This window comes from Physella acuta, unplaced genomic scaffold (genome assembly GCF_028476545.2).
Source record: "Physella acuta isolate Inbredline_101_S28 unplaced genomic scaffold, ASM2847654v3 ptg000225l, whole genome shotgun sequence".
Lineage (NCBI taxonomy): Eukaryota > Metazoa > Mollusca > Gastropoda > Physidae > Physella > Physella acuta.
In genome coordinates, this window is record NW_026731744.1 from 1711038 (window position 1) to 1737813 (window position 26776).

Sequence of the window (26776 nt, forward strand, 5' to 3'; positions counted from 1 at the left end):
GGTCACTGACAGACTGACCTCAAGGTTTGTTAGGTCACTGACAGACTGACCTGAACATTTGTTAGGTCACTAGCAGACTGTGAATGAACTTTCAGATATCTGGTGAGTCAACAGAAGCCCAGATAATGGAGTCACTGCGCAGATACTTACCACGCAGCACCTACATGCAGAAGGCTCTGTTTAAACTCTTCAATCTATCCCAGGGGACAGAGGAGCCAAGGGAAGACATTATCAAGGTACTTTTTTGTACTACCTTATATCTGTTAACAGTTGGAGCTACCTTATATCTGTTAACAGTTGGAGCTACGTTATATCTGTTAACAGTTGGAGCTACCTTATATCTGTTAACAGTTGGTGCTACCTAATATCTGTTAACAGCTGGAGCTACCTTATATCTGTTAACAGTTGGAGCTACCTTATATCTGTTAACAGTTGGAGCTACCTAATATCTGTTAACAGTTGGAGCTACCTAATATCTGTTAACAGCTGGCTTACCTCATGTGTGTTAACAGTTGGAGCTACCTTATATCTGTTAACAGTTGGAGCTACCTTATATCTGTTAACAGTTGGAGCTACCTTATATCTGTTAACAGTTGGAGCTACCTAATATCTGTTAACAGCTGGCTTACCTCATGTGTGTTAACAGTTGGAGCTACCTTATATCTGTTAACAGTTGGAGCTACCTTATATCTGTTAACAGTTGGAGCTACCTTCTGTATGATGTTAATAGCTGGGGCTACCTTATATCTGTTAATAGCTGGGGCTACCTTATATCTGTTAATAGCTGGGGCTACCTTGTGTATGTTAACAGTTGGAGCTACCTTGTGTATGTTAACAGGTGGTGTGTTAACACCTGGTGCTACCTTGTGTATGTTAATAGCTGGTGCTACCTTGTGTATGTTAATAGCTGGGGCTACTTTGTGTATGTTAATAGCTGGTGCTACCTTGTGTATGTTAATAGCCGGTGCTACTTTGTGTATGTTAATAGCTGGTTCTACCTTGTGTATAGTAATAGCTGGTGCTACCTTGTGTATGTTTATAGCTGGTGCTACCTTGTGTATGTTAATAGCTGGTGCTACCTTGTTGTTTGTTAATAGCTGGTGCTACCTTGTGTATGTTAATAGCTGGTGCTACCTTGTGTATGTTAATAGCCGGGGCTACCTTCTCTGTGTCTACAGCTGGTGCTACCAGCCATGAAGAGCCACCCCAAGATTCTCTCTGTGCAGATGGCTGCGACTGCCTGCCTTTACAACCTGACCCGCGGAGACGTGGGCTTGAAGATCCACCCTGTCATGCTGTCCAAGTGTGTCGACCTGACCCTCACAGCCATGGAGAACTTCCCCAACCACCAACAGGTGACTGTAGGGGCAGGTGGTGACTTTAGGGGGGGCAGGTGGTGACTTTAGGGGGGGGGGCAGGTGGTGACTTTAGGGGGGGCAGGTGGTGACTTTAGGGGGGGCAGGTGGTGACTTTAGGGGGGCAGGTGGTGACTGTAGCGGGGCAGGTGGTGACTGTAATGGCAGGTGGTGACTGTAGGGGCAAGTGGTGACTAGGGGCAGGTGGTGACTAGGGGGGCAAGTGGTGACTTTAGGGGGGCAGGTGCTGACTTTAGGGGGGGGCAGGTGGTGACTTTAGGGGGGCAGGTGGTGACTGTAGGGGGGTGGTGGTGACTGTAATGGCAGGTGGTGACTGTAGGGGCAAGTGGTGACTAGGGGCCAGGTGGTGACTGTAGGGGGGGGGCAAGTGGTGACTTTAAGTTTAGGGGGGCAGGTGGTGACTTTAGGGGGGCAGGTGGTGACTTTAGGGGGGGCAGGTGGTGACTTTAGGGGGCAGGTGCTGACTTTAGGGGGGGGGGCAGGTGGTGACTTTAGGGGGGCAGGTGGTGACTGTAGGGGGGTGGTGGTGACTAATGGCAGGTGGTGACTGTAGGGGCAAGTGGTGACTAGGGGTAGGTGGTGACTAGGGGCCAGGTGGTGACTGTAGTGGGGGGGGCAGGTGGTGACTGTAGGGGGGACAGGTGGTGACTGTAGGGGGGGCAGGTGGTGACTTTTGGGGGGCAGGTGGTGACTTTAGGGGGGGCAGGTGGTGACTTTAGGGGGGGCAGGTGGTGACTGTAGGGGGCAAGTGGTGACTTTCGGGGGGCAGGTGGTGACTTTTGGGGGGCAGGTGGTGACTTTAGGGGGGCAGGTGGTGACTTTAGGGGGGCAGGTGGTGACTTTAGGGGGGGGGGGGGGCAGGTGGTGACTGTAGGGGGGCAGGTGGTGACTAGGGGGGCAAGTGGTGACTTTAGGGGGGGGCAGGTGGTGACTTTAGGGTGGGGGGGGGGGGCAGGTGGTGACTTTAGGGGGGCAGGTGGTGACTTTAGGGGGGGACAGGTGGTGACTGTAAGGCCAGGTGGTGACTAGGGCCAGGTGGTGACTAGGGCCAGGTGGTGATACAAGTTATGTTAACATTGTTTATCTTCTAAAAACTGACTAGTTATACCTTATGGTGTTTCAGCTACAAAAAAATGCCCTGCTCACCATTTGCAGTGACAGAATCCTGCAGGAAGTGGTAATAAAAACTTATTGTCACCTACTTTAGTTCTACACTTTGTCAGGACATCCTACTTTAGTTCTACACTTTGTCAGGACATCCTACTTTAGTGCTACACTTTGACAGGACATCCTACTTTAGTGCTACACTTTGACAGGACATCCTACTTTAGTGCTACACTTTGACATAGCCGCATACAGCACTACTTGCCAAAGTATGCACACAATTTTCTAAAAAAAAAACTACACAAAATCTTTCTGTCCCAGAACTTTAAAAAACTACACAAAATCTTTCTGTCCCAGGACTTTAAGTGACTTCACAAAATCTTTCTGTCCCAGAACTTTAAAAAACTTCACAAAATCTTTCTGTCCCAGAACTTTAAAAAACTTCACAAAATCTTTCTGTCCCAGAACTTTAAAAAACTACACAAAATCTTTCTGTCCCAGGACTTTAAGTGACTTCACAAAATCTTTCTGTCCCAGAACTTTAAAAAACTTCACAAAATCTTTCTGTCCCAGAACTTTAAGTGACTTCACAAAATCTTTCTGTCCCAGAACTTTAAAAAACTACACAAAATCTTTCTGTCCCAGAACTTTGAAAAACTACACAAAATCTTTCTGTCCCAGAACTTTAAAAAACTACACAAAATCTTTCTGTCCCAGAACTTTAAAAAACTACACAAAATCTTTCTGTCCCAGAACTTTAAAAAACTACACAAAATCTTTCTGTCCCAGAACTTTGAAAAACTACACAAAATCTTTCTGTCCCAGAACTTTAAAAAACTACATAAAATCTTTCTGTCCCAGAACTTTAAAAAACTTCACAAAATCTTTCTGTCCCAGAACTTTAAAAAACTTCACAAAATCTTTCTGTCCCAGAACTTTAAAAAACTACACAAAATCTTTCTGTCCCAGGACTTTAAGTGACTTCACAAAATCTTTCTGTCCCAGAACTTTAAAAACTTCACAAAATCTTTCTGTCCCAGAACTTTAAGTGACTTCACAAAATCTTTCTGTCCCAGAACTTTAAAAAACTACACAAAATCTTTCTGTCCCAGAACTTTGAAAAACTACACAAAATCTTTCTGTCCCAGAACTTTAAAAAACTACACAAAATCTTTCTGTCCCAGAACTTTAAAAAACTACACAAAATCTTTCTGTCCCAGAACTTTAAAAAACTACACAAAATCTTTCTGTCCCAGAACTTTGAAAAACTACACAAAATCTTTCTGTCCCAGAACTTTAAAAAACTACATAAAATCTTTCTGTCCCAAAACTTTAAAAAACTACACAAAATCTTTCTGTCCCAGAACTTTAAAAAACTACACAAAATCTTTCTGTCCCAGAACTTTAAAAAACTACACAAAATCTTTCTGTCCCAGAACTTTGATCGTTTCCGCTGCTCCAGACTTGTCATGGAATGTATGTGCCAGTTTGATGATGCTTCAATGAACCGCATGTCTGTGGCCATTTGCTCCATACTTGCTGCTAAGGTAAACTTTTTTTTTTTGTAGGCTTCTACCTGTCATACTACTAATATACCCAGGTATATTAGTTGCCTGGCATATTAGTTGCCAGGGCATATTAGTTGCCAGGGCATATTAGTTGCCTGTGCATATTAGTTGCCAGGGCTTATTATTTGCCTGTGCATATAAGTTGTTTGGGCATATTACTTGCCTGGGCATATTAGGCTGGTGTATTAGTTGTCTGGGTATATTAGTTGCCTGGGCATATTACTTGCCCGGGCATATTAGTAGTAGCCTGGGCATATTAGACTGTTATATTAGTTACTTGGGTATATTAGTTGCCTGGGCATATTAGTTGCCTGGGCATATTAGTTGCCTGGGCATATTAGTTGCCTGGGTATATTAGACTGTTTTATTAGTTGCCTGTGTATATTAGACTGGTTTATTATTTACCTGGGCATATTAGTTGCCTGGGCATATTAGACATATTTTAGTTGCTGAGGTATAATAGACTGGTATATTAGTTGCCTAGGTATTTTAGTTGTCCTTGGGACATATGAACTTCATGTGCCCAATATTAGTTAGTATATTAATTGCCTGGGTATATTAGACTGGTATATTAGTTTGCCCAGGTATATTAATATTAGATAGCATATTAGTTGCGTGGGTATATTAGTTGCCTGTGCATATTAGATTAGTATATTAGTTGCCCGGGAATATTAGATTAGTATATTAGTTGCCTGGGCATATTAGATTAGTATATTAGTTGCCTGGGCATATTAGATTAGTATATTAGTTGCCTGGGCATATTAAATTAGTATATTAGTTGCCCGGGAATATTAGATTAGTATATTAGTTGCCTGGGCATATTAGATTATTATATTAGTTGCCTAGGCATATTAGATTAGTATATTAGTTGCCCGGGAATATTAGATTAGTATATTAGTTGCCTGGGAATATAAGATTAGTATATTAGTTGCCTGGGCATTTTAGATTAGTATATTAGTTGCCCAGGAATATTAGATTAGTATATTAGTTGCCTGGGCATATTAGATTAGTATATTAGTTGCCTAAGCATATTAGATTAGTATATTAGTTGCCCGGGAATATTAGATTAGTATATTAGTTGCCTGGGCATATTAGATTAGTATATTAGTTGCCCGGGAATATTAGATTAGTATATTAGTTGCCTGGGCATATTAGATTAGTATATTAGTTGCCTGGGAATATAAGATTAGTATATTAGTTGCCTGGGCATTTTAGATTAGTATATTAGTTGCCTGGGCATATTAGATTAGTATATTAGTTGCCTGGGAATATAAGATTAGTATATTAGTTGCCTGGGCATTTTAGATTAGTATATTAGTTGCCTGGGCATATTAGATTATTATATTAGTTGCCTGGGCATATTAGATTATTATATAAGTTGCCTGGGCATATTAGATTATTATATTAGTTGCCTGGGAATATTAGATTAGTATATTAGTTGCCTGGGAATATAAGATTAGTATATTAGTTGCCTGGGCATATTAGATTAGTATATTAGTTGCCTGGGAATATTAGATTAGTATATTAGTTGCCTGGGCATATTAGATTAGTATATTAGTTGCCTAAGCATATTAGATTAGTATATTAGTTGCCCGGGAATATTAGATTAGTATATTAGTTGCCTGGGCATATTAGATTAGTATATTAGTTGCCCGGGAATATTAGATTAGTATATTAGTTGCCTGGGCATATTAGATTAGTATATTAGTTGCCTGGGAATATAAGATTAGTATATTAGTTGCCTGGGCATTTTAGATTAGTATATTAGTTGCCTGGGCATATTAGATTAGTATATTAGTTGCCTGGGAATATAAGATTAGTATATTAGTTGCCTGGGCATTTTAGATTAGTATATTAGTTGCCTGGGCATATTAGATTATTATATTAGTTGCCTGGGCATATTAGATTATTATATAAGTTGCCTGGGCATATTAGATTATTATATTAGTTGCCTGGGAATATTAGATTAGTATATTAGTTGCCTGGGAATATAAGATTAGTATATTAGTTGCCTGGGCATATTAGATTAGTATATTAGTTGCCTGGGAATATAAGATTAGTATATTAGTTGCCTGGGCATTTTAGATTAGTATATTAGTTGCCTGGGCATATTAGATTATTATATTAGTTGCCTGGGAATATTAGATTAGTATATTAGTTGCCTGGGAATATAAGATTAGTATATTAGTTGCCTGGGCATATTAGATTATTATATTAGTTGCCTGGGCATATTAGATTAGTATATTAGTTGCCTGGGCATTTTAGATTAGTATATTAGTTGCCTGGGCATATTAGATTATTATATTAGTTGCCTGGGAATATTAGATTAGTATATTAGTTGCCTGGGAATATAAGATTAGTATATTAGTTGCCTGGGCATATTAGATTATTATATTAGTTGCCTGGGAATATAAGATTAGTATATTAGTTGCCTGGGCATATTAGATTAGTATATTAGTTGCCCAGGAATATTAGATAGCATTTTAGTTGCCTGGGTATATTAGTTGCGTGGGCATATTAGATTAGTATATTATTTGCCCAGGTATATAACCCACACAAAAAAGTATTGAGATCAAACTTGAAGTTTTGGGATAGAAAACCTTCAGGACCAAGTGATGGACAAGACTGGTTGTAAGACTTGAAGATTTGTCTTTATGGCCCAAGTTGCCACGTACTATATGGCCCAAGTTGCCACGTACTATAATGGCCCAAGTTGCCACGTACTATAATGGCCCAAGTTGCCACGTACTTTATGGCCCAAGTTGCCACATACTATAATGGCCCAAGTTGCCACGTACTTTATGGCCCAAGTTGCCACGTACTATAATGGCCCAAGTTGCCACGTACTATAATGGCCCAATTTGCCACGTACTTTTTGGCCCAAGTTTGGATAAAATTTGTTGTGGTAACTTGTGTTTGGTTGTATTTCATTTTTAAGATCTCATGATGTGTGTACATGTTTGAGATCTCATGATGTGTGTGTACATGTTTGAGATCTCATGATGCGTGTGTACATGTTTGAGATCTCATGATGTGTGTACATGTTTGAGATCTCATGATTTGGATTTGTACATGTTTGAGATCTCATGATGTGTGTACATGTTTGAGATCTCATGATTTGGATTTGTACATGTTTGAGATCTCATGCTGTGTGTACATGTTTGAGATCTCATGATTTGGATTTGTACATGTTTGAGATCTCATGATGTGTGTACATGTTTGAGATCTCATGATGTGTGTGTACATGTTTGAGATCTCATGATGTGTGTACATGTTTGAGATGACATGATGTGTGTGTACATGTTTGAGATCTCATGATGTGTGTGTACATGTTTGAGATCTCATGATGCGTGTGTACATGTTTGAGATCTCATGATGTGTGTGTACAGATCTCAACAGAACAGACCACTATACTTGGGGCCAAGGCTCGCTACATGAAGAAGCTGTTGATGCTGGTGGAAGAGAGACTGGTCAATCATGAGCTTGATATCACACTCAGATTTACTCTAAGTGCACTCTGGAATCTTACAGGTAAGTTGCCAGATTTACTCTAAGTGCACTCTGGAATCTTACAGGTAAGTTGCCAGATTTACTCTAAGTGCACTCTGGTATCTGACAGGTAAGCTGCCTCAACCTGCAGGTAAGCTGCCTCAACCTGCAGGTAAGCTGCCTCAACCTGCAGGTAAGCTGCCTCAACCTGCAGGTAAGCTGCCTCAACCTGCAGGTAAGCTATCTCACGCCAACCAAACTCACCCTACATGTGAGGAACGTAGTTCAAACTAATAATTCCCAGAAGCATCCCTCTCCCCGTCTCCACCCCTCTCCCCGTCTCCACCCCTCTCCCCCCTCTCCCCACCACCACCCCTCTCCCCGTCTCCACCCCTCTCCCCGTCTCCACCCCTCTCCCCCCTCTCCCCACCACCACCCCTCTCCCCGTCTCCACCCCTCTCCCCGTCTCCACCCCTCTCCCCACCACCTTCCCTCTCCCCGTCTCCACCCCTCTCCCCGTCTCCACCCCTCTCCCCCCTCTCCCCACCACCACCCCTCTCCCCGTCTCCACCCCTCTCCCCACCACCACCCCTCTCCCCGTCTCCACCCCTCTCCCCGTCTCCACCCCTCTCCCCACCACCACCCCTCTCCCCGTCTCCACCCCTCTCCCCGTCTCCACCCCTCTCCCCACCACCACCCCTCTCCCTGTCTCCACCCCTCTCCCCGTCTCCACCCCTCTCCCCACCACCACCCCTCTCCCCCCTCTCCCCACCACCACCCCTCTCACCCACCACCATTAGTTATGATGTGATCTTTTAAAAGCCATGTTTCCCCAGATGAGGCCCCATCAACATGTAACGTCTTCCTGACAGAGGGTGGCCTTGAACTCTTCATGAAACTCTTGCAGCTGACAGATGGGGAGGAGACGGAGAACCATGTTCAAGTGGAGACCAAAATTCTTGGCTTGCTGGTCAGTGCTTTAGTCATCTAAGTGGTCAGTGCTTTTGTCATCTTAGTGGGCAGTGCTTTTGTCATCTTAGTGGGAAGTGCTTTTGTCATCTTAGTGGGCAGTGCTTTTGTCATCTTAGTGGGCAGTGCTTTTGTCATCTAAGTGGGAAGTGTTTTTGTCATCTTAGTGGGCAGTGCTTTTGTCATCTTAGTGGGCAGTGCTTTTGTCATCTTAGTGGGAAGTGCTTTTGTCATCTTAGTGGTCAGTGCTTTTGTCATCTTAGTGGGAAGTGTTTTTGTTTCATCTTACTGGTCAGTTTGAAAATGTGCCACTGTTGTGTTCAACAAAATGTAGAAGTCCATGTTTTAATTGACATTTACCTCAGTTTCTATGCTTAGAGCCAAAGTAAACACAACTTTTTACAACTTCCTTCTGGCTGTATATGAATTCACTTCTACCAACACTTATGTCCTACACCCCATGTCCCACAACACATGTCCTACAACACATGTCCTACAACACATGTCCTACGCTCCATCATGCCCTACAACACATGTCCTACATCCCATGTCCTACACCCCATGTCCCACAACACATGTCCTACACCCCATGTCCTACAACACATGTCCTACACCCCATGTCCTACACCCCATGTCCTACACCTCATGTCCCACAACACATGTCCTACGCCCCATGTCCTACACCCCATGTCCTACAACACATGTCCCACAACACATGTCCTACACCACATGTCCTACGCTCAATGCCCTACAACACATGTCCTACACCCCATGTCCTACCCTCCATGCCCTACACCCCATGTCCCACAACACATGTCCTACACCCCATGTCCTACAACACATGTCCTACAACATGTCCTACACCCCATGTCCCACAACACATGTCCTACACCCCATGTCCCACAACACATGTCCTACACCCCATGTCCTACACCCCATGTCCTACAACACATGTCCTAAAACACATGTCCTAAAACACATGTCCTAAAACACATGTCCTAAAACACATGTCCTACAACACATGTCCTACACCCCATGTCCCACAACACATGTCCTACACCCCATGTCCTACACCCCATGTCCCACAACACATGTCCTAAAACACATGTCCTACACCCCATGTCCTACAACACATGTCCTAAAACACATGTCCTAAACCACATGTCCTACACCCCATGTCCTACACCGCATGTCTCACAACACATGTCCTACACCCCATGTCCTACACCCCATGTCCTACAACACATGTCCCACAACACATGTCCTACACCACATGTCCTACGCTCCATGCCCTACAACACATGTCCTACACCCCATGTCCTACCCTCCATGCCCTACACCCCATGTCCTACACCCCATGTCCCACAACACATGTCCTACAACACATGTCCTACAACACGTCCTACACCCCATGTCCCACAACACATGTCCTACACCCCATGTCCCACAACACATGTCCTACACCCCATGTCCTACACCCCATGTCCTACAACACATGTCCTACAACACATGTCCTACAACACATGTTCTACACCCCATGTCCTACAACACACATCCTACACCCCATGTCCTACACCCCATGTCCTACACCCCATGTCCTACACCCCATGTCCTACACCCCATGTCCCACAACACATGTCCTACACCCCATGTCCCACAACACATGTTCTACACCCCATGTCCTACAACACACGTCCTACACCCCATGTCCTACAACACATGTTCTACAACACATGTCCTACACCGCATTTCCTACACCCTATGTCCTACACCCCATGTCCCACAACACATGTCCTACAACACATGTCCTACAACACATGTCCTACACTCCATGTCCTACACCCCATGTCCCACAATACATGTCCTACACCCCATGTCCCACAACACACGTCCTACACCCCATGTCCTACACCCCATGTCCCACAACACATGTCCTACAACACATGACCTACATTCCATGTCCTAAAACACATGTCCTACACCCCATGTCCTACACCCCATGTCCCACAACACATGTCCTACACCCCATGTCCTACACCCCATGTCCCACAACACATGTCCTCCACCCCATGTCCTACAACACATGTCCTACACCCCATGTCCTACAACACATGTCCTACACCCCATGTCCCACAACACATGTCCTACACCCCATGTCCTACAACACATGTCCCACAACACATGTCCTACAACACATGTCCTACACCCCATGTCCCACACCCCATGTCCTACACCCCATGTCCCACAACACATGTCCTACTCCCCATGTCCTACAACACATGTTCTACACCCCATGTCCTACAACACATGTCCTACACCCCATGTCCTACATCCCATGTCCCACACCCCATGTCCTACACCCCATGTCCCACAACACATGTCCTACACCCCATGTCCCACAACACATGTCCTACACCCCATGTCCTACAACACAAGTCCTACAACACATGTCCTACACCCCATGTCCCACACCCCATGTCCTACAACACATGTTCTACACCCCATGTCCCACAACACATGTCCTAAAACACATGTCCTAAAACACATGTCCAAAAACACATGTCCTACACCCCATGTCCTACAACACATGTCCTACAACACATGTCCTACACCCCATGTCCCACAACACATGTCCTAAAACACATGTCCTAAAACACATGTCCTAAAACACATGTCCTACACCCTATTTCCCACAACACATGTCCTACACCCCATGTCCTAAAACACATGTCCTACAACACATGTCCCACAACATATGTCCTACACCCCATGTCCTACAACACATGTTCTAAAACACATGTCCTAAACCACATGTCCTACACCCTATTTCCCACAACACATGTCCTACACCCCATGTCCTACAACACATGTCCTACCCATTATGTCCTACACCCCATGAAACTCGTGCTGTCATCTCCCCCCAGAACAACATAGCTGAGGTGAAAATACTGCGCCACAAGCTGATGAGAGAAGATTTTATCATGCTGATTAAGTAAGTTCGCTTCAGTCTTGTTCATTTACATTGGACCAAGCTAACCGTATGTGGATAGCTGACCATATATGGTCTAAGCTGACCATATATGGACTAAGCTGACCATAAATGGACTAAGCTGACCATATATGGACTAAGCTGACCATATATTGACTAAGTTGACTACAAATGGACTGACCAAAACTGGAGCTATAGACTGACCATTTATGGACTAAGCTGACTACAAATGGACTGACCAAAACAGGAGCTATAGACTGACCATTTATGGACTAAGTTGACTACAAATGGACTGACCAAAACTGGAGCTATAGACTGACCATTTATGGACTAAGTTGACTACAAATGGACTGACCAAAACTGGAGCTATAGACTGACCATTTATGGACTAAGTTGACTACAAATGGACTGACCAAAACTGGAGCTATAGACTGACCATTTATGGACTAAGTTGACTACAAATGGACTGACCAAAACTGGAGCTATAGACTGACCATTTGCCGTCCCCTCCAGGCAGATGCTAGGTGGCAAACACATTGATGTCAGCTACTTTGCTGCTGGTATCTTGGCCCATCTGTGCAGTGATGGTGATGAGGCTTGGAGAAGTATTGCTGGTCTTGATAGATACGACATTTTGGAAGATTTGGTGAGTGTTGTGTGACAAGTTTAGGTGAGTGTTGTGTGACAAGTTTAGGTGAGTGTTGTGTGACAAGTTTAGGTGAGTGTTGTGTGACAAGTTTAGGTGAGTGTTGTGTGACAAGTTTAGGTGAGTGTTGTGTGACAAGTTTAGGTGAGTGTTGTGTGACAAGTGTTGTGTGACAAGTTTAGGTGAGTGTTGTGTGACAAGTTTAAGTGAGTGTTGTGTGACAAGTTTAGGTGAGTGTTGTGTGACAAGTTTAGGTGAGTATTGTGTGACAAGTTTAGGTGAGTGTTGTGTGACAAGTTTAGGTGAGTGTTGTGTGACAAGTATAGGTGAGTGTTGTGTGACAAGTTTAGGTGAGTGTTGTGTGACAAGTTTAGGTGAGTGTTGTGTGACAAGTTTAGGTGAGTGTTGTGTGACAAGTTTAGATGAGTGTTGTGTGACAAGTTTAGGTGAGTGTTGTGTGACAAGTTTAGGTGAGTGTTGTGTGACAAGTTTAGGTGAGTGTTGTGTGACAAGTGTTGTGTGACAAGTTTAGGTGAGTGTTGTGTGACAAGTTTAGGTGAGTGTTGTGTGACAAGTTTAGGTGAGTGTTGTGTGACAAGTTTAGGTGAGTGTTGTGTGACAAGTGTTGTGTGACAAGTTTAGGTGAGTGTTGTGTGACAAGTTTAGGTGAGTGTTGTGTGACAAGTTTAGGTGAGTGTTGTGTGACAAGTTTGATGTAGCTGGTTGTTTTTGTTTACAGAGGACTGTTGTCTCCAACTGGGACCAACCTAAGGCTGAAATGGTGGCATACAGGTGAGATTTTTGTAGACACCTCATACAGTAAACATAGCAGCATACAGGTGAGATTTTTGTAGACACCTCATACAGTAAACATAGCAGCATACAGGTGAGATTTTTGTAGACAACTCATACAGTAAACATAGCAGCATACAGGTGAGATTTTTGTAGACACCTCATACAGTAAACATAGCAGCATACAGGTGAGATTTTTGTAGACACCTCATACAGTAAACATAGCAGCATACAGGTGAGATTTTTGTAGACAACTCATACAGTAAACATAGCAGCATACAGGTGAGATTTTTGTAGACACCTCATACAGTAAACATAGCAGCATACAGGTGAGATTTTTGTAGACACCATACAGTAAACATAGCAGCATACAGGTGAGATTTTTGTAGACACCTCATACAGTAAACATAGCAGCATACAGGTGAGATTTTTGTAGACACCTCATACAGTAAACATAGCAGCATACAGGTGAGATTTTTGTAGACACCTCATACAGTAAACATAGCAGCATACAGGTGAGATTTTTGTAGACACCTCATACAGTAAACATAGCAGCATACAGGTGAGATTTTTGTAGACACCTCATACAGTAAACATAGCAGCATACAGGTGAGATTTTTGTAGACACCTCATACAGTAAACATAGCAGCATACAGGTGAGATTTTTGTAGACACCATACAGTAAACATAGCAGCATACAGGTGAGATTTTTGTAGACAACTCATACAGTAAACATAGCAGCATACAGGTGAGATTTTTGTAGACACCTCATACAGTAAACATAGCAGCATACAGGTGAGATTTTTGTAGACACCATACAGTAAACATAGCAGCATACAGGTGAGATTTTTGTAGACACCTCATACAGTAAACATAGCAGCATACAGGTGAGATTTTTGTAGACAACTCATACAGTAAACATAGCAGCATACAGGTGAGATTTTTGTAGACAACTCATACAGTAAACATAGCAGTGTTATGTCCGACCTCCGACAGCCAGTCAGGAGCGGACACCCCAGGTTCGTTTGGTATGGTACCGATAGAAGACGTTGTAACGGAATCTCAACAACTTGCCGTGAGCTCGTTAATGCAGTCTAGGGGTAAAACACGACAAATCGAAGAGACTCACACGACTTAAACTATGAATACCTTTTTAATTTATGTACAAGATAATGACACTAAGTAAGATCAAAATGTACAGATTCTCAGTGTAATATAAATAAACTCAACTCCAACTTACAGTTTGAGAAAAATCACAATATCACAGCTGTGATAAATCATTAATACACACAACTGAACTGGCCTCATAATAACCACAACAAAAAACCAGGGAGAGACAAGTTGCCTCTATAACAATAGAAATCCTTATACAGGTTAAACTATCACCGATAGTCAAAAAGGTGTAATAATACACCAGAACACAAATTCAGTAAACTACAACTAGTCACATAATCCCTTATACAAAAGGTGAAATCATGTCACAAAATAACAATACTGCAAAATGGCGTACCTAACCACAGGCACACCTCTCCTGGTCCCTAGGTCAATCTGGCGGCGTCTGGACATGAAAATCCCGTGATTAAATACAACTCAGAGTAAGGGGAAATAACTCAAAAGTCTTACGACTATTGGTTGAGGGTCAGTCAAGGATCCTCACGGTCGCAAGTCCATTGGTTGAGGGTCTGCCAGGGATTAAACTTACAATCACATGATATGACAGCGTTCAGTTGACCGGGTTGTACCAGTGAACTGACAATTCTCCCAAGGACAAATACATAACTCAGGAGATTAAATATACATAAAGCCAAACAGACCTAAGTAGGTCACATCCCCTCCCTTTTAGAGAGGCATTTTTGTTACACAAAAATGGCAATCACTATATGGAACAAATCTGACACAAAAAATGTCCAATTATAGTAACTAACAAAATTTCTATGTCAATAAAAAACATCCTTAAAAATTAAAGGGAAACAATTCACCTTTTTACAATTTACCAAAGGGAAACAATCCTTCCCAAAATAAGAATACCTCAAAGTTCCTTATGCAAAGGAAACCAAACATATCCATCTGGATATAATATGTGGGAAACTTACAACTTAATTCCTTTATTTAAATCTTCCAATATAACATCAACTGAATAATGTGATACATTTTTATAACAACACAATGCACATTATACAAAACCACCTTTAAATAAGGTTCATTTGAAAATAACAGGCATTTTCAACAAGTAATCAGTTTTGGAAAAAACCGTACAATTCTGATCTGATTGAAAGCTTGGAACTCCAGCCACCAGGCTACAGTTTGATCAAACATAACATTTGCAAAATGGTTATAACTAACCAAAAAAGTTTCACAAGATCAATGTGAACGTCAAAAGTTGTTTTACATTCTTGACAAACAGTCAGCTACAATGTTGTCAGTTCCTTTAATATGGGAAATTACCAAATTAAAATTTTGGAAAAATAGACACCATCTTAAAATTCTATTGTTATTCTGTCCCAACTTAGTAGTGAACTTAAGAGGATCATGGTCAGAAAATACCATGACTGGATTTATGGAAGAGGTGACATAGACTTCAAAATGTTGTAAGGACAAAACCAAAGCTAAAGCTTCTTTTTCAATAGTGGAATAATTCTTTTGATTCTCATTTAACTTTCTAGAGAAAAAGGCTATTGGATGATCGATCCCTCGGTTGTCTTCCTGGAATAAGACTGAGCCAATGGCTAAATTGCTAGCATCAATGGCAAGTTTAAAAGGCTTGCTGAAATCTGGTGCAGCCATAACAGGAGCATTAGATAAAAATGACTTAATGGTCAAAAAAGCTTCATGACATTTAGTTGACCATTCAAACTCAACACCCTTTTTCAATAAGGCAGTAAGTGGCTCAGCTACAGCTGAAAAGTTTTTACTAAAACGTCTATAATAACCAGCCATCCCTAAGCATGAAGTGTAAAGTTTTAACTACCTGTGAGAATGACTGATTCTCATTAGAAGATAAATGTTCAATATGATCTAACTGGGTCAAAAATGGAGACTTTAACAATTTAAGAGTAGCATCATCAAATTTACTAGAAATACTTATATGTAACATAAACTTAGCTGTGGAGAAAGAGATAGTGAGTTTACATGATAAACCAGTTGTTTCTTTCTCCGGTCTGGGAAGAGGTGACGCAGTCCTTGGTAATCTTGTCAAATGCTTCGTCTAGCACAGGAATAGATTTCACCGTGGCCTTGGGAATATTTTGACTAGGTTTCCCGACCAACTGACAGTTCTTACAATGTCTGCAATAACGAGTGTCATCGTTGTGCATTCTCGGCCAAAAGAACAGTTCATTTTCACCGTCGGGGTCTGTAGAGAACGGGTTCTGAACTTCCTGGGGGTGGACTTTGCTTCCCGCTAAGTCATTACCTAGGAGCAAGTGTACTCCTGGGACAGGTATGGAATCTATCACCCCAAGGATAACATCTCCTTGGATGAGCTGATGTCTCAAGTTGAACTTATGTAGTGGAACTACTGTTGGTTCAGCTCCCACTCCTTGGATGATGGTGACATCACCGGTGTTGGTTTCTGGTGCAATGTTCAATGAGTCTCTCAGCAAAAGTGACTGAGAAGCCCCAGTGTCTCTTAGGACGACGATGTTCCGCGATGATGCTGGGTCTCCAGGGTTGCTGATGACAGCATCTGTCATGAATGATGTGAAGCCAACAGTTCTCGATTCTTCACAATTGGTTGCTGCTGATGTAACCGGTTGGTGAAAAGGAGAGTCATAAGATGACTGGACGAAAGTGGTGGTCACTTCATTACTTCCCTGTGGACACGCTGGTGTAGGGTCATCACGACGGGCGAGGTTCACCTTTGGACTTGCTTGGTGGGGGAGAGCGTTACGAGATGTTCGTACATACTCTCTGTTGTCTCGCTGTCGCAGGAAACAGTTCTTGATGATGTGCCCAGGCTTGGAACAATAGTGGCAGATCAGTCGCCTGGCTGTGACTCTGGGTATCTGTGTTGATTGACGAGATCTCAGCAACTGGCCAGCAGAGGGATTGTTGCTGATGAGAGGTAGTACCGGATTGTACTTGGTACCAGAACCCTGTGACTTCTTATGTACCAGCTCGTATGTATCAGCTGATTCTGCTGCCCTTTTGATGTCTGTTATTCGGTTATCCAAGATGTGTAGTCTGATCTCTTCAGGTACTGCGTTGAGGAAATCTTCTCTTAGTATCAGACTTCTGAGTTTGTCGAAGTCGTTGACATTCTCAGAATGGAGCCATCTTGAAAAGACTTTTTCTTTTTCAAAAAGGAACTCAACATAGGTTTGGTTCTGTTGTTTCCTAATTTTTCTGAACTTAATTCTGTAGGCTTCTGGAGTTATTTCGTAAGCCTTCAGAATGGCAGCCTTGACCTTTTTGTAATCTGACTGGACTTCGCGAGAGAGTGCCTGGTATGTGGTGGCAGCCTTACCAATTAAAACAGTGCTTAGTAACGTTGTGACTACGTTACTAGGCCATTGACAACTTTCAGCTATGTTCTCAAATGTATTAAAAAATACGACAAGATCTGACTCATCAAACTTAGGGACTAATTTGCAAAACTGGGCCAATGTTTGGGCCACAGACAACTGAGAAGGACCTCCTGACTTCGAACTACTGTCAATAATACCAAACTCATATTCTAACCGCTTCATCTGAACTTCTCTTTCTAACTTTAGTCTGGCCTCAAACTCCCTATCAACAATTTCCACTTCCCGTGCCAAAACTTCAGAAAGAAAACTCTCATCTAACATGCCTTCATTAATGAAGTAAACAATAACTTTGTCCTTCAACACCCTAGAGGTCTGAGTAACAATATAGTCCAGGTTTAACTTTTTGACAACTGTTATCAAATCTTTCCTACTTAAGTTCTCAACTGCTTCCACAGTAGGACTTAACAACAAAGCCTCCATAGCTAACAAGTAACAATGTTTACCTTCAACTGATAACAAAAACAACTACTCAAGAACTAGTTCAACTTCTTCGAACTACTGACCAAACTCTAAATCACAAACTCAAACTAATGCCAAACTTGCACACAAATCAAAATACCGGACGAGCCCTCACTTGTTATGTCCGACCTCCGACAGCCAGTCAGGAGCGGACACCCCAGGTTCGTTTGGTATGGTACCGATAGAAGACGTTGTAACGGAATCTCAACAACTTGCCGTGAGCTCGTTAATGCAGTCTAGGGGTAAAACACGACAAATCGAAGAGACTCACACGACTTAAACTATGAATACCTTTTTAATTTATGTACAAGATAATGACACTAAGTAAGATCAAAATGTACAGATTCTCAGTGTAATATAAATAAACTCAACTCCAACTTACAGTTTGAGAAAAATCACAATATCACAGCTGTGATAAATCATTAATACACACAACTGAACTGGCCTCATAATAACCACAACAAAAAACCAGGGAGAGACAAGTTGCCTCTATAACAATAGAAATCCTTATACAGGTTAAACTATCACCGATAGTCAAAAAGGTGTAATAATACACCAGAACACAAATTCAGTAAACTACAACTAGTCACATAATCCCTTATACAAAAGGTGAAATCATGTCACAAAATAACAATACTGCAAAATGGCGTACCTAACCACAGGCACACCTCTCCTGGTCCCTAGGTCAATCTGGCGGCGTCTGGACATGAAAATCCCGTGATTAAATACAACTCAGAGTAAGGGGAAATAACTCAAAAGTCTTACGACTATTGGTTGAGGGTCAGTCAAGGATCCTCACGGTCGCAAGTCCATTGGTTGAGGGTCTGCCAGGGATTAAACTTACAATCACATGATATGACAGCGTTCAGTTGACCGGTTGTACCAGTGAACTGACAATTCTCCCAAGGACAAATACATAACTCAGGAGATTAAATATACATAAAGCCAAACAGACCTAAGTAGGTCACAGCAGCATACAGGTGAGATTTTTGTAGACAACTCATACAGTAAACATAGCAGCATACAGGTGAGATTTTTGTAGACAACTCAACAGTAAACATAGCATACAGGTGAGATTTTTGTAGACAACTCATACAGTAAACATAGCAGCATACAGGTGAGATTTTTGTAGACACCTCATACAGTAAACATAGCAGCATACAGGTGAGATTTTTGTAGACACCATACAGTAAACATAGCAGCATACAGGTGAGATTTTTGTAGACACCTCATACAGTAAACATAGCAGCATACAGGTGAGATTTTTGTAGACAACTCATACAGTAAACATAGCAGCATACAGGTGAGATTTTTGTAGACAACTCATACAGTAAACATAGCAGCATACAGGTGAGATTTTTGTAGACAACTCATACAGTAAACATAGCAGCATACAGGTGAGATTTTTGTAGACACCTCATACAGTAAACATAGCAGCATACAGGTGAGATTTTTGTAGACACCTCATACAGTAAACATAGCAGCATACAGGTGAGATTTTTGTAGACACCATACAGTAAACATAGCAGCATACAGGTGAGATTTTTGTAGACAACTCATACAGTAAACATAGCAGCATACAGGTGAGATTTTTGTAGACAACTCATACAGTAAACATAGCAGCATACAGGTGAGATTTTTGTAGACACCATACAGTAAACATAGCAGCATACAGGTGAGATTTTTGTAGACAACTCATACAGTAAACATAGCAGCATACAGGTGAGATTTTTGTAGACAACTCATACAGTAAACATAGCAGCATACAGGTGAGATTTTTGTAGACAACTCATACAGTAAACATAGCAGCATACAGGTGAGATTTTTGTAGACAACTCATACAGTAAACATAGCAGCATACAGGTGAGATTTTTGTAGACACCTCATACAGTAAACATAGCAGCATACAGGTGAGATTTTTGTAGACAACTCATACAGTAAACATAGCAGCATACAGGTGAGATTTTTGTAGACACCATACAGTAAACATAGCAGCATACAGGTGAGATTTTTGTAGACACCATACAGTAAACATAGCAGCATACAGGTGAGATTTTTGTAGACAACTCATACAGTAAACATAGCAGCATACAGGTGAGATTTTTGTAGACAACTCATACAGTAAACATAGCAGCATACAGGTGAGATTTTTGTAGACAACTCATACAGTAAACATAGCAGCATACAGGTGAGATTTTTGTAGACAACTCATACAGTAAACATAGCAGCATACAGGTGAGATTTTTGTCATCATACACCACATGTCATCATGCACCACCTACAGCACATGTCATCACACAGCACATGTCATCATGCACCACCTACAGCACATGTCATCATACACCACCTACAGCACATGTCATCATACACCACCTACACCACATGTCATCATGCACCACCTACAGCACATGTCATCATACACCACCTACAGCACATGTCATCATGCACCACCTACAGCACATGTCATCATGCACCACCTACAGCACATGTCATCATACACCACCTACAGCACATGTCATCATACACCACCTACAGCACATGTCATCATGCACCACCTACAGCACATGTCATCATACACCACCTACACCACATGTCATCATACACCACCTACAGCACATGTCATCACACAGCACATGTCATCATGCACCACCTACAGCACATGTCATCATGCACCACCTACAGCACATGTCATCATACACCACCTACAGCACATGTCATCATACACCACCTACAGCACATGTCATCATGCACCACCTACAGCACATGTCATCATGCACCACCTACAGAACATGTCATCATGCACCACCTACAGCACATGTCATCATGCACCACCTACAGCACATGTCATCATACACCACCTACAGCACATGTCATCATGCACCACCTACAGCACATGTCATCATACACCACCTACAGCACATGTCATCATGCACCACCTACAGCACATGCCATCATGCACCACCTACAGCACATGTCATCATGCACCACCTACAGCACATGTCATCATACACCACCTACAGCACATGTCATCATACACCACCTACAGCACATGTCATCATGCACCACCTACAGCACATGTCATCATGCACCACCTACAGAACATGTCATCATGCACCACCTACAGCACATGTCATCATGCGCCACCTACAGCACATGTCATCATGCGCCACCTACAGCATGTCATCATGCACCACCTACAGCACATGTCATCATGCGCCACCTACAGCACATGTCATCATGCACCACCTACAGCACATGTCATCATGCACCACCTACAGCACATGTCATCCTCACACAGACAAACCAATGACTTGATTGACTTGCCTGAATATTTGCCAGCTACCCAAATCTCTGATTGCTAGATTGTGACAATTGCCTGAAAACCACATTAGTTGTTTTTTTTTACTTGTTAGTAGCGGTTAGGGTTGGGGGCTTTGTTAGTAGCGGTTAGGGTCTGTGGCTTTTGTTAGTAGCAGTTAGGGTCTGTGGCTTTTGTTAGTAGCGGTTAGGGTTGAGGGCTTTTGTTAGTAGCAGTTAGGGTGGGGGGGGGGGGGCTTTTGTTAGTAGCGGTTAGGGTGTAGGGCTTTTGTTATTAGAGGTTAGGGTCTGGGGCTTTTGTTAGTAGTGGTTAGGGTGGAGGGCTTTTGTTAGTAGCGGTTAGGGTCTGTGGCTTTTGTTAGTAGCGGTTAGGGTCTGTGGCTTTTGTTAGTAGCAGTTAGGGTCTGTGGCTTTTGTTAGTAGCGGTTAGGGTTGAGGGCTTTTGTTAGTAGCAGTTAGGGTGGGGGGGGGGCTTTTGTTAGTAGCGGTTAGGGTGTAGGGCTTTTGTTATTAGAGGTTAGGGTCTGGGGCTTTTGTTAGTAGTGGTTAGGGTGGAGGGCTTTTGTTAGTAGCGGTTAGGGTCTGTGGCTTTTGTTAGTAGCGGTTAGGGTCTGTGGCTTTTGTTAGTAGCAGTTAGGGTGGATGGATTTTATTAGTAGTGGTTAGGGTCGAGAGCTTGTGGTGTAATGATAAAGATGATAAGTTCAATTGAACAGTGCCTAGAATCGTATTTGATCGTAACAATAAGCATACACCATCAGCAGTTATATCATATTGTTGTAGTGATTGATGAAATAAGCACAAAGTTGTTGATTCCCCCACAGGTCTTTTAGTCCATTTTTCCCACTTCTACAAAGTCAGGACACACCCATTCAGCTCTGGGCCGTTTGGGCCATCCATCATGTCTGCTCAAAGAATGGTAAGTGGCATTTGATACACCCCAGTCAATTACCGCCCTGGACAACCCCCAGTCAATTACCTCACCAGACAACCCCCAGTCAATTACCTCACCAGACAACCCCCAGTCAATTACCTCACCAGACAACCCCCAGTCAATTACCTCATCAGACAACCCCCAGACAATTACCTCACCAGACAACCCCCAGACAATTACCTCACCAGACAACCCCCAGACAATTACCTCACCATACAACCCCCTGTATTTAACCCCTGGGTTATTCCCTATTACCCCATTTCAACTGTACAAAGGTATAGGTTTTGTAGATGACATAGGTATAAGTTTTGTAGATGACATAGGTATAAGTTTTGTAGATGACATAGGTATAAGTTTTGTAGATGACATATGTATAAGTTTTGTAGATGACATAGGTATAAGTTTTGTAGATGACATAGGTATAAGTTTTGTAGATGACATAGGTATAAGTTTTGTAGATGACATAGGTATAAGTTTTGTAGATGACATAGGTATAAGTTTTGTAGATGACATAGGTATAAGTTTTGTAGATGACATAGGTATGTTTTGTAGATGACATAGGTATAAGTTTTGTAGATGACATAGGTATAAGTTTTGTAGATGACATAGGTATAAGTTTTGTAGATGACATAGGTATAAGTTTTGTAGATGACATAGGTATAAGTTTTGTAGATGACATAGGTATAAGTTTTGTAGATGACATAGGTATAAGTTTTGTAGATGACATAGGTATGTTTTGTAGATGACATAGGTATAAGTTTTGTAGATGACATAGGTATAAGTTTTGTAGATGACATAGGTATAAGTTTTGTAGAAGACATAGGTATGTTTTGTAGATGACATAGGTATAAGTTTTGTAGATGACATAGGTATAAGTTTTGTAGATGACATAGGTATAAGTTTTGTAGATGGATAAGAATAGTGATATGTATGGATATACGTATTCCAAAGAGATTAAATTTAACATACATAAAATGTCACTGCTTATATGGTGTACTAATTTGGTTTGCGTGTTAAAAACTTTCTTGATGTTGGTAATGAAATGTTGGATGAAAGACGCAAGTGATGTCAACATGTTTTCAATGTAGTGCAGTTGTTTGACAGGACTGCAGAGATATTTTCTACACATCGCTTTATAAATACAAGGCATTTTTACTAGAACTCTTCTAGATTTTAGTTTAGTTTTCTTTTAAAAGTAAACTCGACTAGATTTTAGTTTTGTTTGGTTTTAACCTGGATAAAGTTCTGAGTATTCACAGTATTCAAAAAGTTCTGCACAACAGATATGTCTATGTAATCAAACTAGTTGACCAGAAAGTTTGTACCTACCACAATAGACATGACCTACCACAGTCGACTTAACATGACCTACCACAATAGACAACATGACCTACCACAGTAGACTTGACATGACCTACCACAGTAGACTTGATATGACCTACCACAGTAGACTTGACATGACCTACCACAATAGACGACATGACCTACCACAATAGACTTGACATGACCTACCACAATAGACGTCATGACCTACCACAGTAGACAACATGACCTACCACAGTAGACTTGACATGACCTACCACAGTAGACTTGACATGACCTACCACAATAGACTTGGCATGACCTACCACAGTAGACTTGACATGACCTACCATAATAGAAATATATAATATATTATATATTGTTAATTTTTTGTTTGCAAATGTGTTGTAGATATAACATTTTTTGGAGGGGGGGGGGGGGGGTTCAGGTGTTGGAGGTTGATGCAGGTGTTGTTTCCCCAGGTAAGCGCTACCTGACTCTACTGAATGATGAAGGTGGACATGAACACATCTACCAACTGATGCAGTCCTCCAACATTGACCCCAAAGTTCTGGCCATTTGTCAGGAGATTCTGGACAAGCTGAAGGAACATAAGGGGAGACCACCCAGATCTTGTCAAGACATGGAGTTTTAACCTGGGGGAGGGCTAGATCATGTCATGGCTAGATCATGTCATGGCTAGATCATGTCATGGCTAGATCATGTCATAGCTAGATCATGTCATGGCTAGATCATGTCATGGCTAGATCATGTCATGGCTAGATCATGTCATGGCTAGATCATGTCATGGCATTTGATTGGTACTTGTTACAAATGTTGTTTGATTCACTCTTTCATGCTTCTATTTCTTGGCTGAAATAGTTTTAGATGCTACACACATTTGATTTTTCCATCTGATTTGGGCTGGGTCCCGTCATTGCATGCCGTCCAGGAAGGACTGGACACCAAATGTAACTTGCATTGGCTGGAATCTAATGTTGGCAGCAGTCTAATAGCATTCAATTCAAGGTTGAACTAACTGGCCAGAAGTTGACAGATGAACTAACTGGCCAGAAGTTGACAGATGAGCTACCTGGCCATAAGTTGACAGATGAACTACCTGGCCATGACAGATGAACTAACTGGCCATAAGTTGACAGATGAACTACCAGGCCATAAGTTGACAGATGAAATAACTGGCCATGACAGATGAACTACCTGGCCATAAGTTGACAGATGAACTACCTGGCCATAAGTTGACAGATGAACTACTTGGCCATAAGTTGACAGATGAACTACCTGGCCATAAGTTGACAGATGAACTACCTGGCCATAAGTTGACAGATGAACTAACTGGCCATGACAGATGAACTACCTGGCCATAAGTTGACAGATGAACTAACTGGCCATAAGTTGACAGATGAACTAACTGGCCATAAGTTGACAGATGAACTACCTGGCCATAAGTTGACAGATGAACTACCTGGCCATAAGTTGACAGATGAGCTACCTGGCCATAAGTTGACAGATGAACTACCTGGCCATAAGTTGACAGATTAACTACCTGGCCATAAGTTGACAGATGAACTAACTGGCCATGACAGATGAACTACCTGGCCATAAGTTGACAGATGAACTAACTGGCCATAAGTTGACAGATGAACTACTTGGCCATAAGTTGACAGATGAACTACCTGGCCATAAGTTGACAGATGAACTACCTGGCCATAAGTTGACAGATGAGCTACCTGGCCATAAGTTGACAGATGAACTACCTGGCCATAAGTTGACAGATTAACTACCTGGCCATAAGTTGACAGATGAACTAACTGGCCATGACAGATGAACTACCTGGCCATAAGTTGACAGATGAACTACCTGGCCATAAGTTGACAGATGAGCTACCTGGCCATAAGTTGACAGATGAACTACCTGGCCATGACAGATGAACTACCTGGCCATAAGTTGACAGATGAACTACCTGGCCATAAGTTGACAGATGAACTACCTGGCCAGAAGTTGACAGATGAACTACCTGGCCATAAGTTGACAGATGAACTACCTGGCCATAAGTTGACAGATGAACTACCTGGCCATAAGTGGTAGTGTTGACTGAATTCTAGTCAAGGAAAATAAAGAGCACAGAATCCCTTTAGAAACAGGTGAACTCTACAGCATCTACCCTATGTATACCCTGGGTATTTGACTTGACCTGGTATGACTGTAAAAATAATAATTATGTAAGAACTTATGTGAACTAACTTTAAATGGCTTATGTTAATTTTTAACTTGGTGGACTGGAGGTAAATACCATTGGTGTGGGGGGGGGGGGGGGGGTGCTGACATTTTCAGTTGTAGATATAAGTGTGGTTCTCATAAAGAACCATGTGAGTGTGTTCGTGTTAGAGCACTATGGTGATGTTGTCCCACAACACACTGGTGATGTTGTTGTCCCACAACACACTGGTGATGTTGTTGTCTCACAACACACTGGTGATGTTGTTTATTAATGTTGTTAGTAATGATGACATCACTCAGGGGGGGGGGGGTCTCCTAGGTGTGTCCTGGCTGGTGGCCGTAGTGAGACAAATCTTACACCAAACTTTTGGTCAGCAGCGGACCAAACTTTTGGTCAGCGGCGGACCAAACATTTGGTCAGCGGCGGACCAAACTTTTGGTCAGCGGCGGACCAAACTTTTGGTCAGCGGCGGACCAAACATTTGGTCAGCGGCGGACCAAACATTTGGTCAGCGGCGGACCAGATTGGTGGGGGTCACAAGATGGGCTCACCAGCCTGTCTTACAAAGCTGTACCAAGTTGATTAGTATGTCTTGGTTTTTTTATGTCTAGGGCAAGTCCTTAGGTGGCCAGATTTTCTGGTCAAACCAAATACTCTGTGATGTCAAAGTTTTGCCTGTATGGATATTTTTCTCTGCTATTTTAAACTACAATGTGTACAAAAATAAAATTTGTTTTCATGTAAAAAATTGAGTGTCTTGATTCCTTAGGTGGGGTTGCCCCATCTGAAACCATTGATTGTTGTTTCAAGTTTAATTAAAGCATTCAACAGCAATTAGCGCTCTAGGCACGCAGATCTCAGGCCATATCAGTATGACAATGTGTGTTAATGCTGGCCTCTGCTTTTCTCCATGGCAAAAACTGATTTTATTACTTCACCTTTTTCCCAACGTTCACCCCACCACACACAGCGAAACACTCAAGTCTACATTCCACGTCGTGTGTAGGCTTTATGTGCTATAAATAATGTTGACCGGCACACCATTCACTCCCCCCCCCCCCCCCA

At 42.2% G+C, this 26776-nt stretch overlaps 1 protein-coding gene across 1 annotated transcript in view; it reads left to right on the plus strand.

The window, feature by feature from the left end:
- The window catches only part of LOC131937950 (protein zyg-11 homolog B), a 36542-nt gene extending 9933 nt beyond the window's left edge, over positions 1 to 26609 (plus strand). The window contains exons 4-14 of the mRNA XM_059295740.1: positions 96 to 236; positions 1179 to 1355; positions 2500 to 2553; positions 3917 to 4027; positions 7438 to 7579; positions 8374 to 8507; positions 11431 to 11498; positions 12009 to 12141; positions 12881 to 12933; positions 22061 to 22155; positions 23955 to 26609. Of these exons, the coding sequence (XP_059151723.1) occupies positions 96 to 236; positions 1179 to 1355; positions 2500 to 2553; positions 3917 to 4027; positions 7438 to 7579; positions 8374 to 8507; positions 11431 to 11498; positions 12009 to 12141; positions 12881 to 12933; positions 22061 to 22155; positions 23955 to 24127 (1281 nt within the window). The 3' untranslated portion in view covers positions 24128 to 26609. The remainder of the gene's footprint in view (positions 1 to 95; positions 237 to 1178; positions 1356 to 2499; positions 2554 to 3916; positions 4028 to 7437; positions 7580 to 8373; positions 8508 to 11430; positions 11499 to 12008; positions 12142 to 12880; positions 12934 to 22060; positions 22156 to 23954) is intronic.
- Positions 26610 to 26776: the final 167 nt, after the last annotated feature.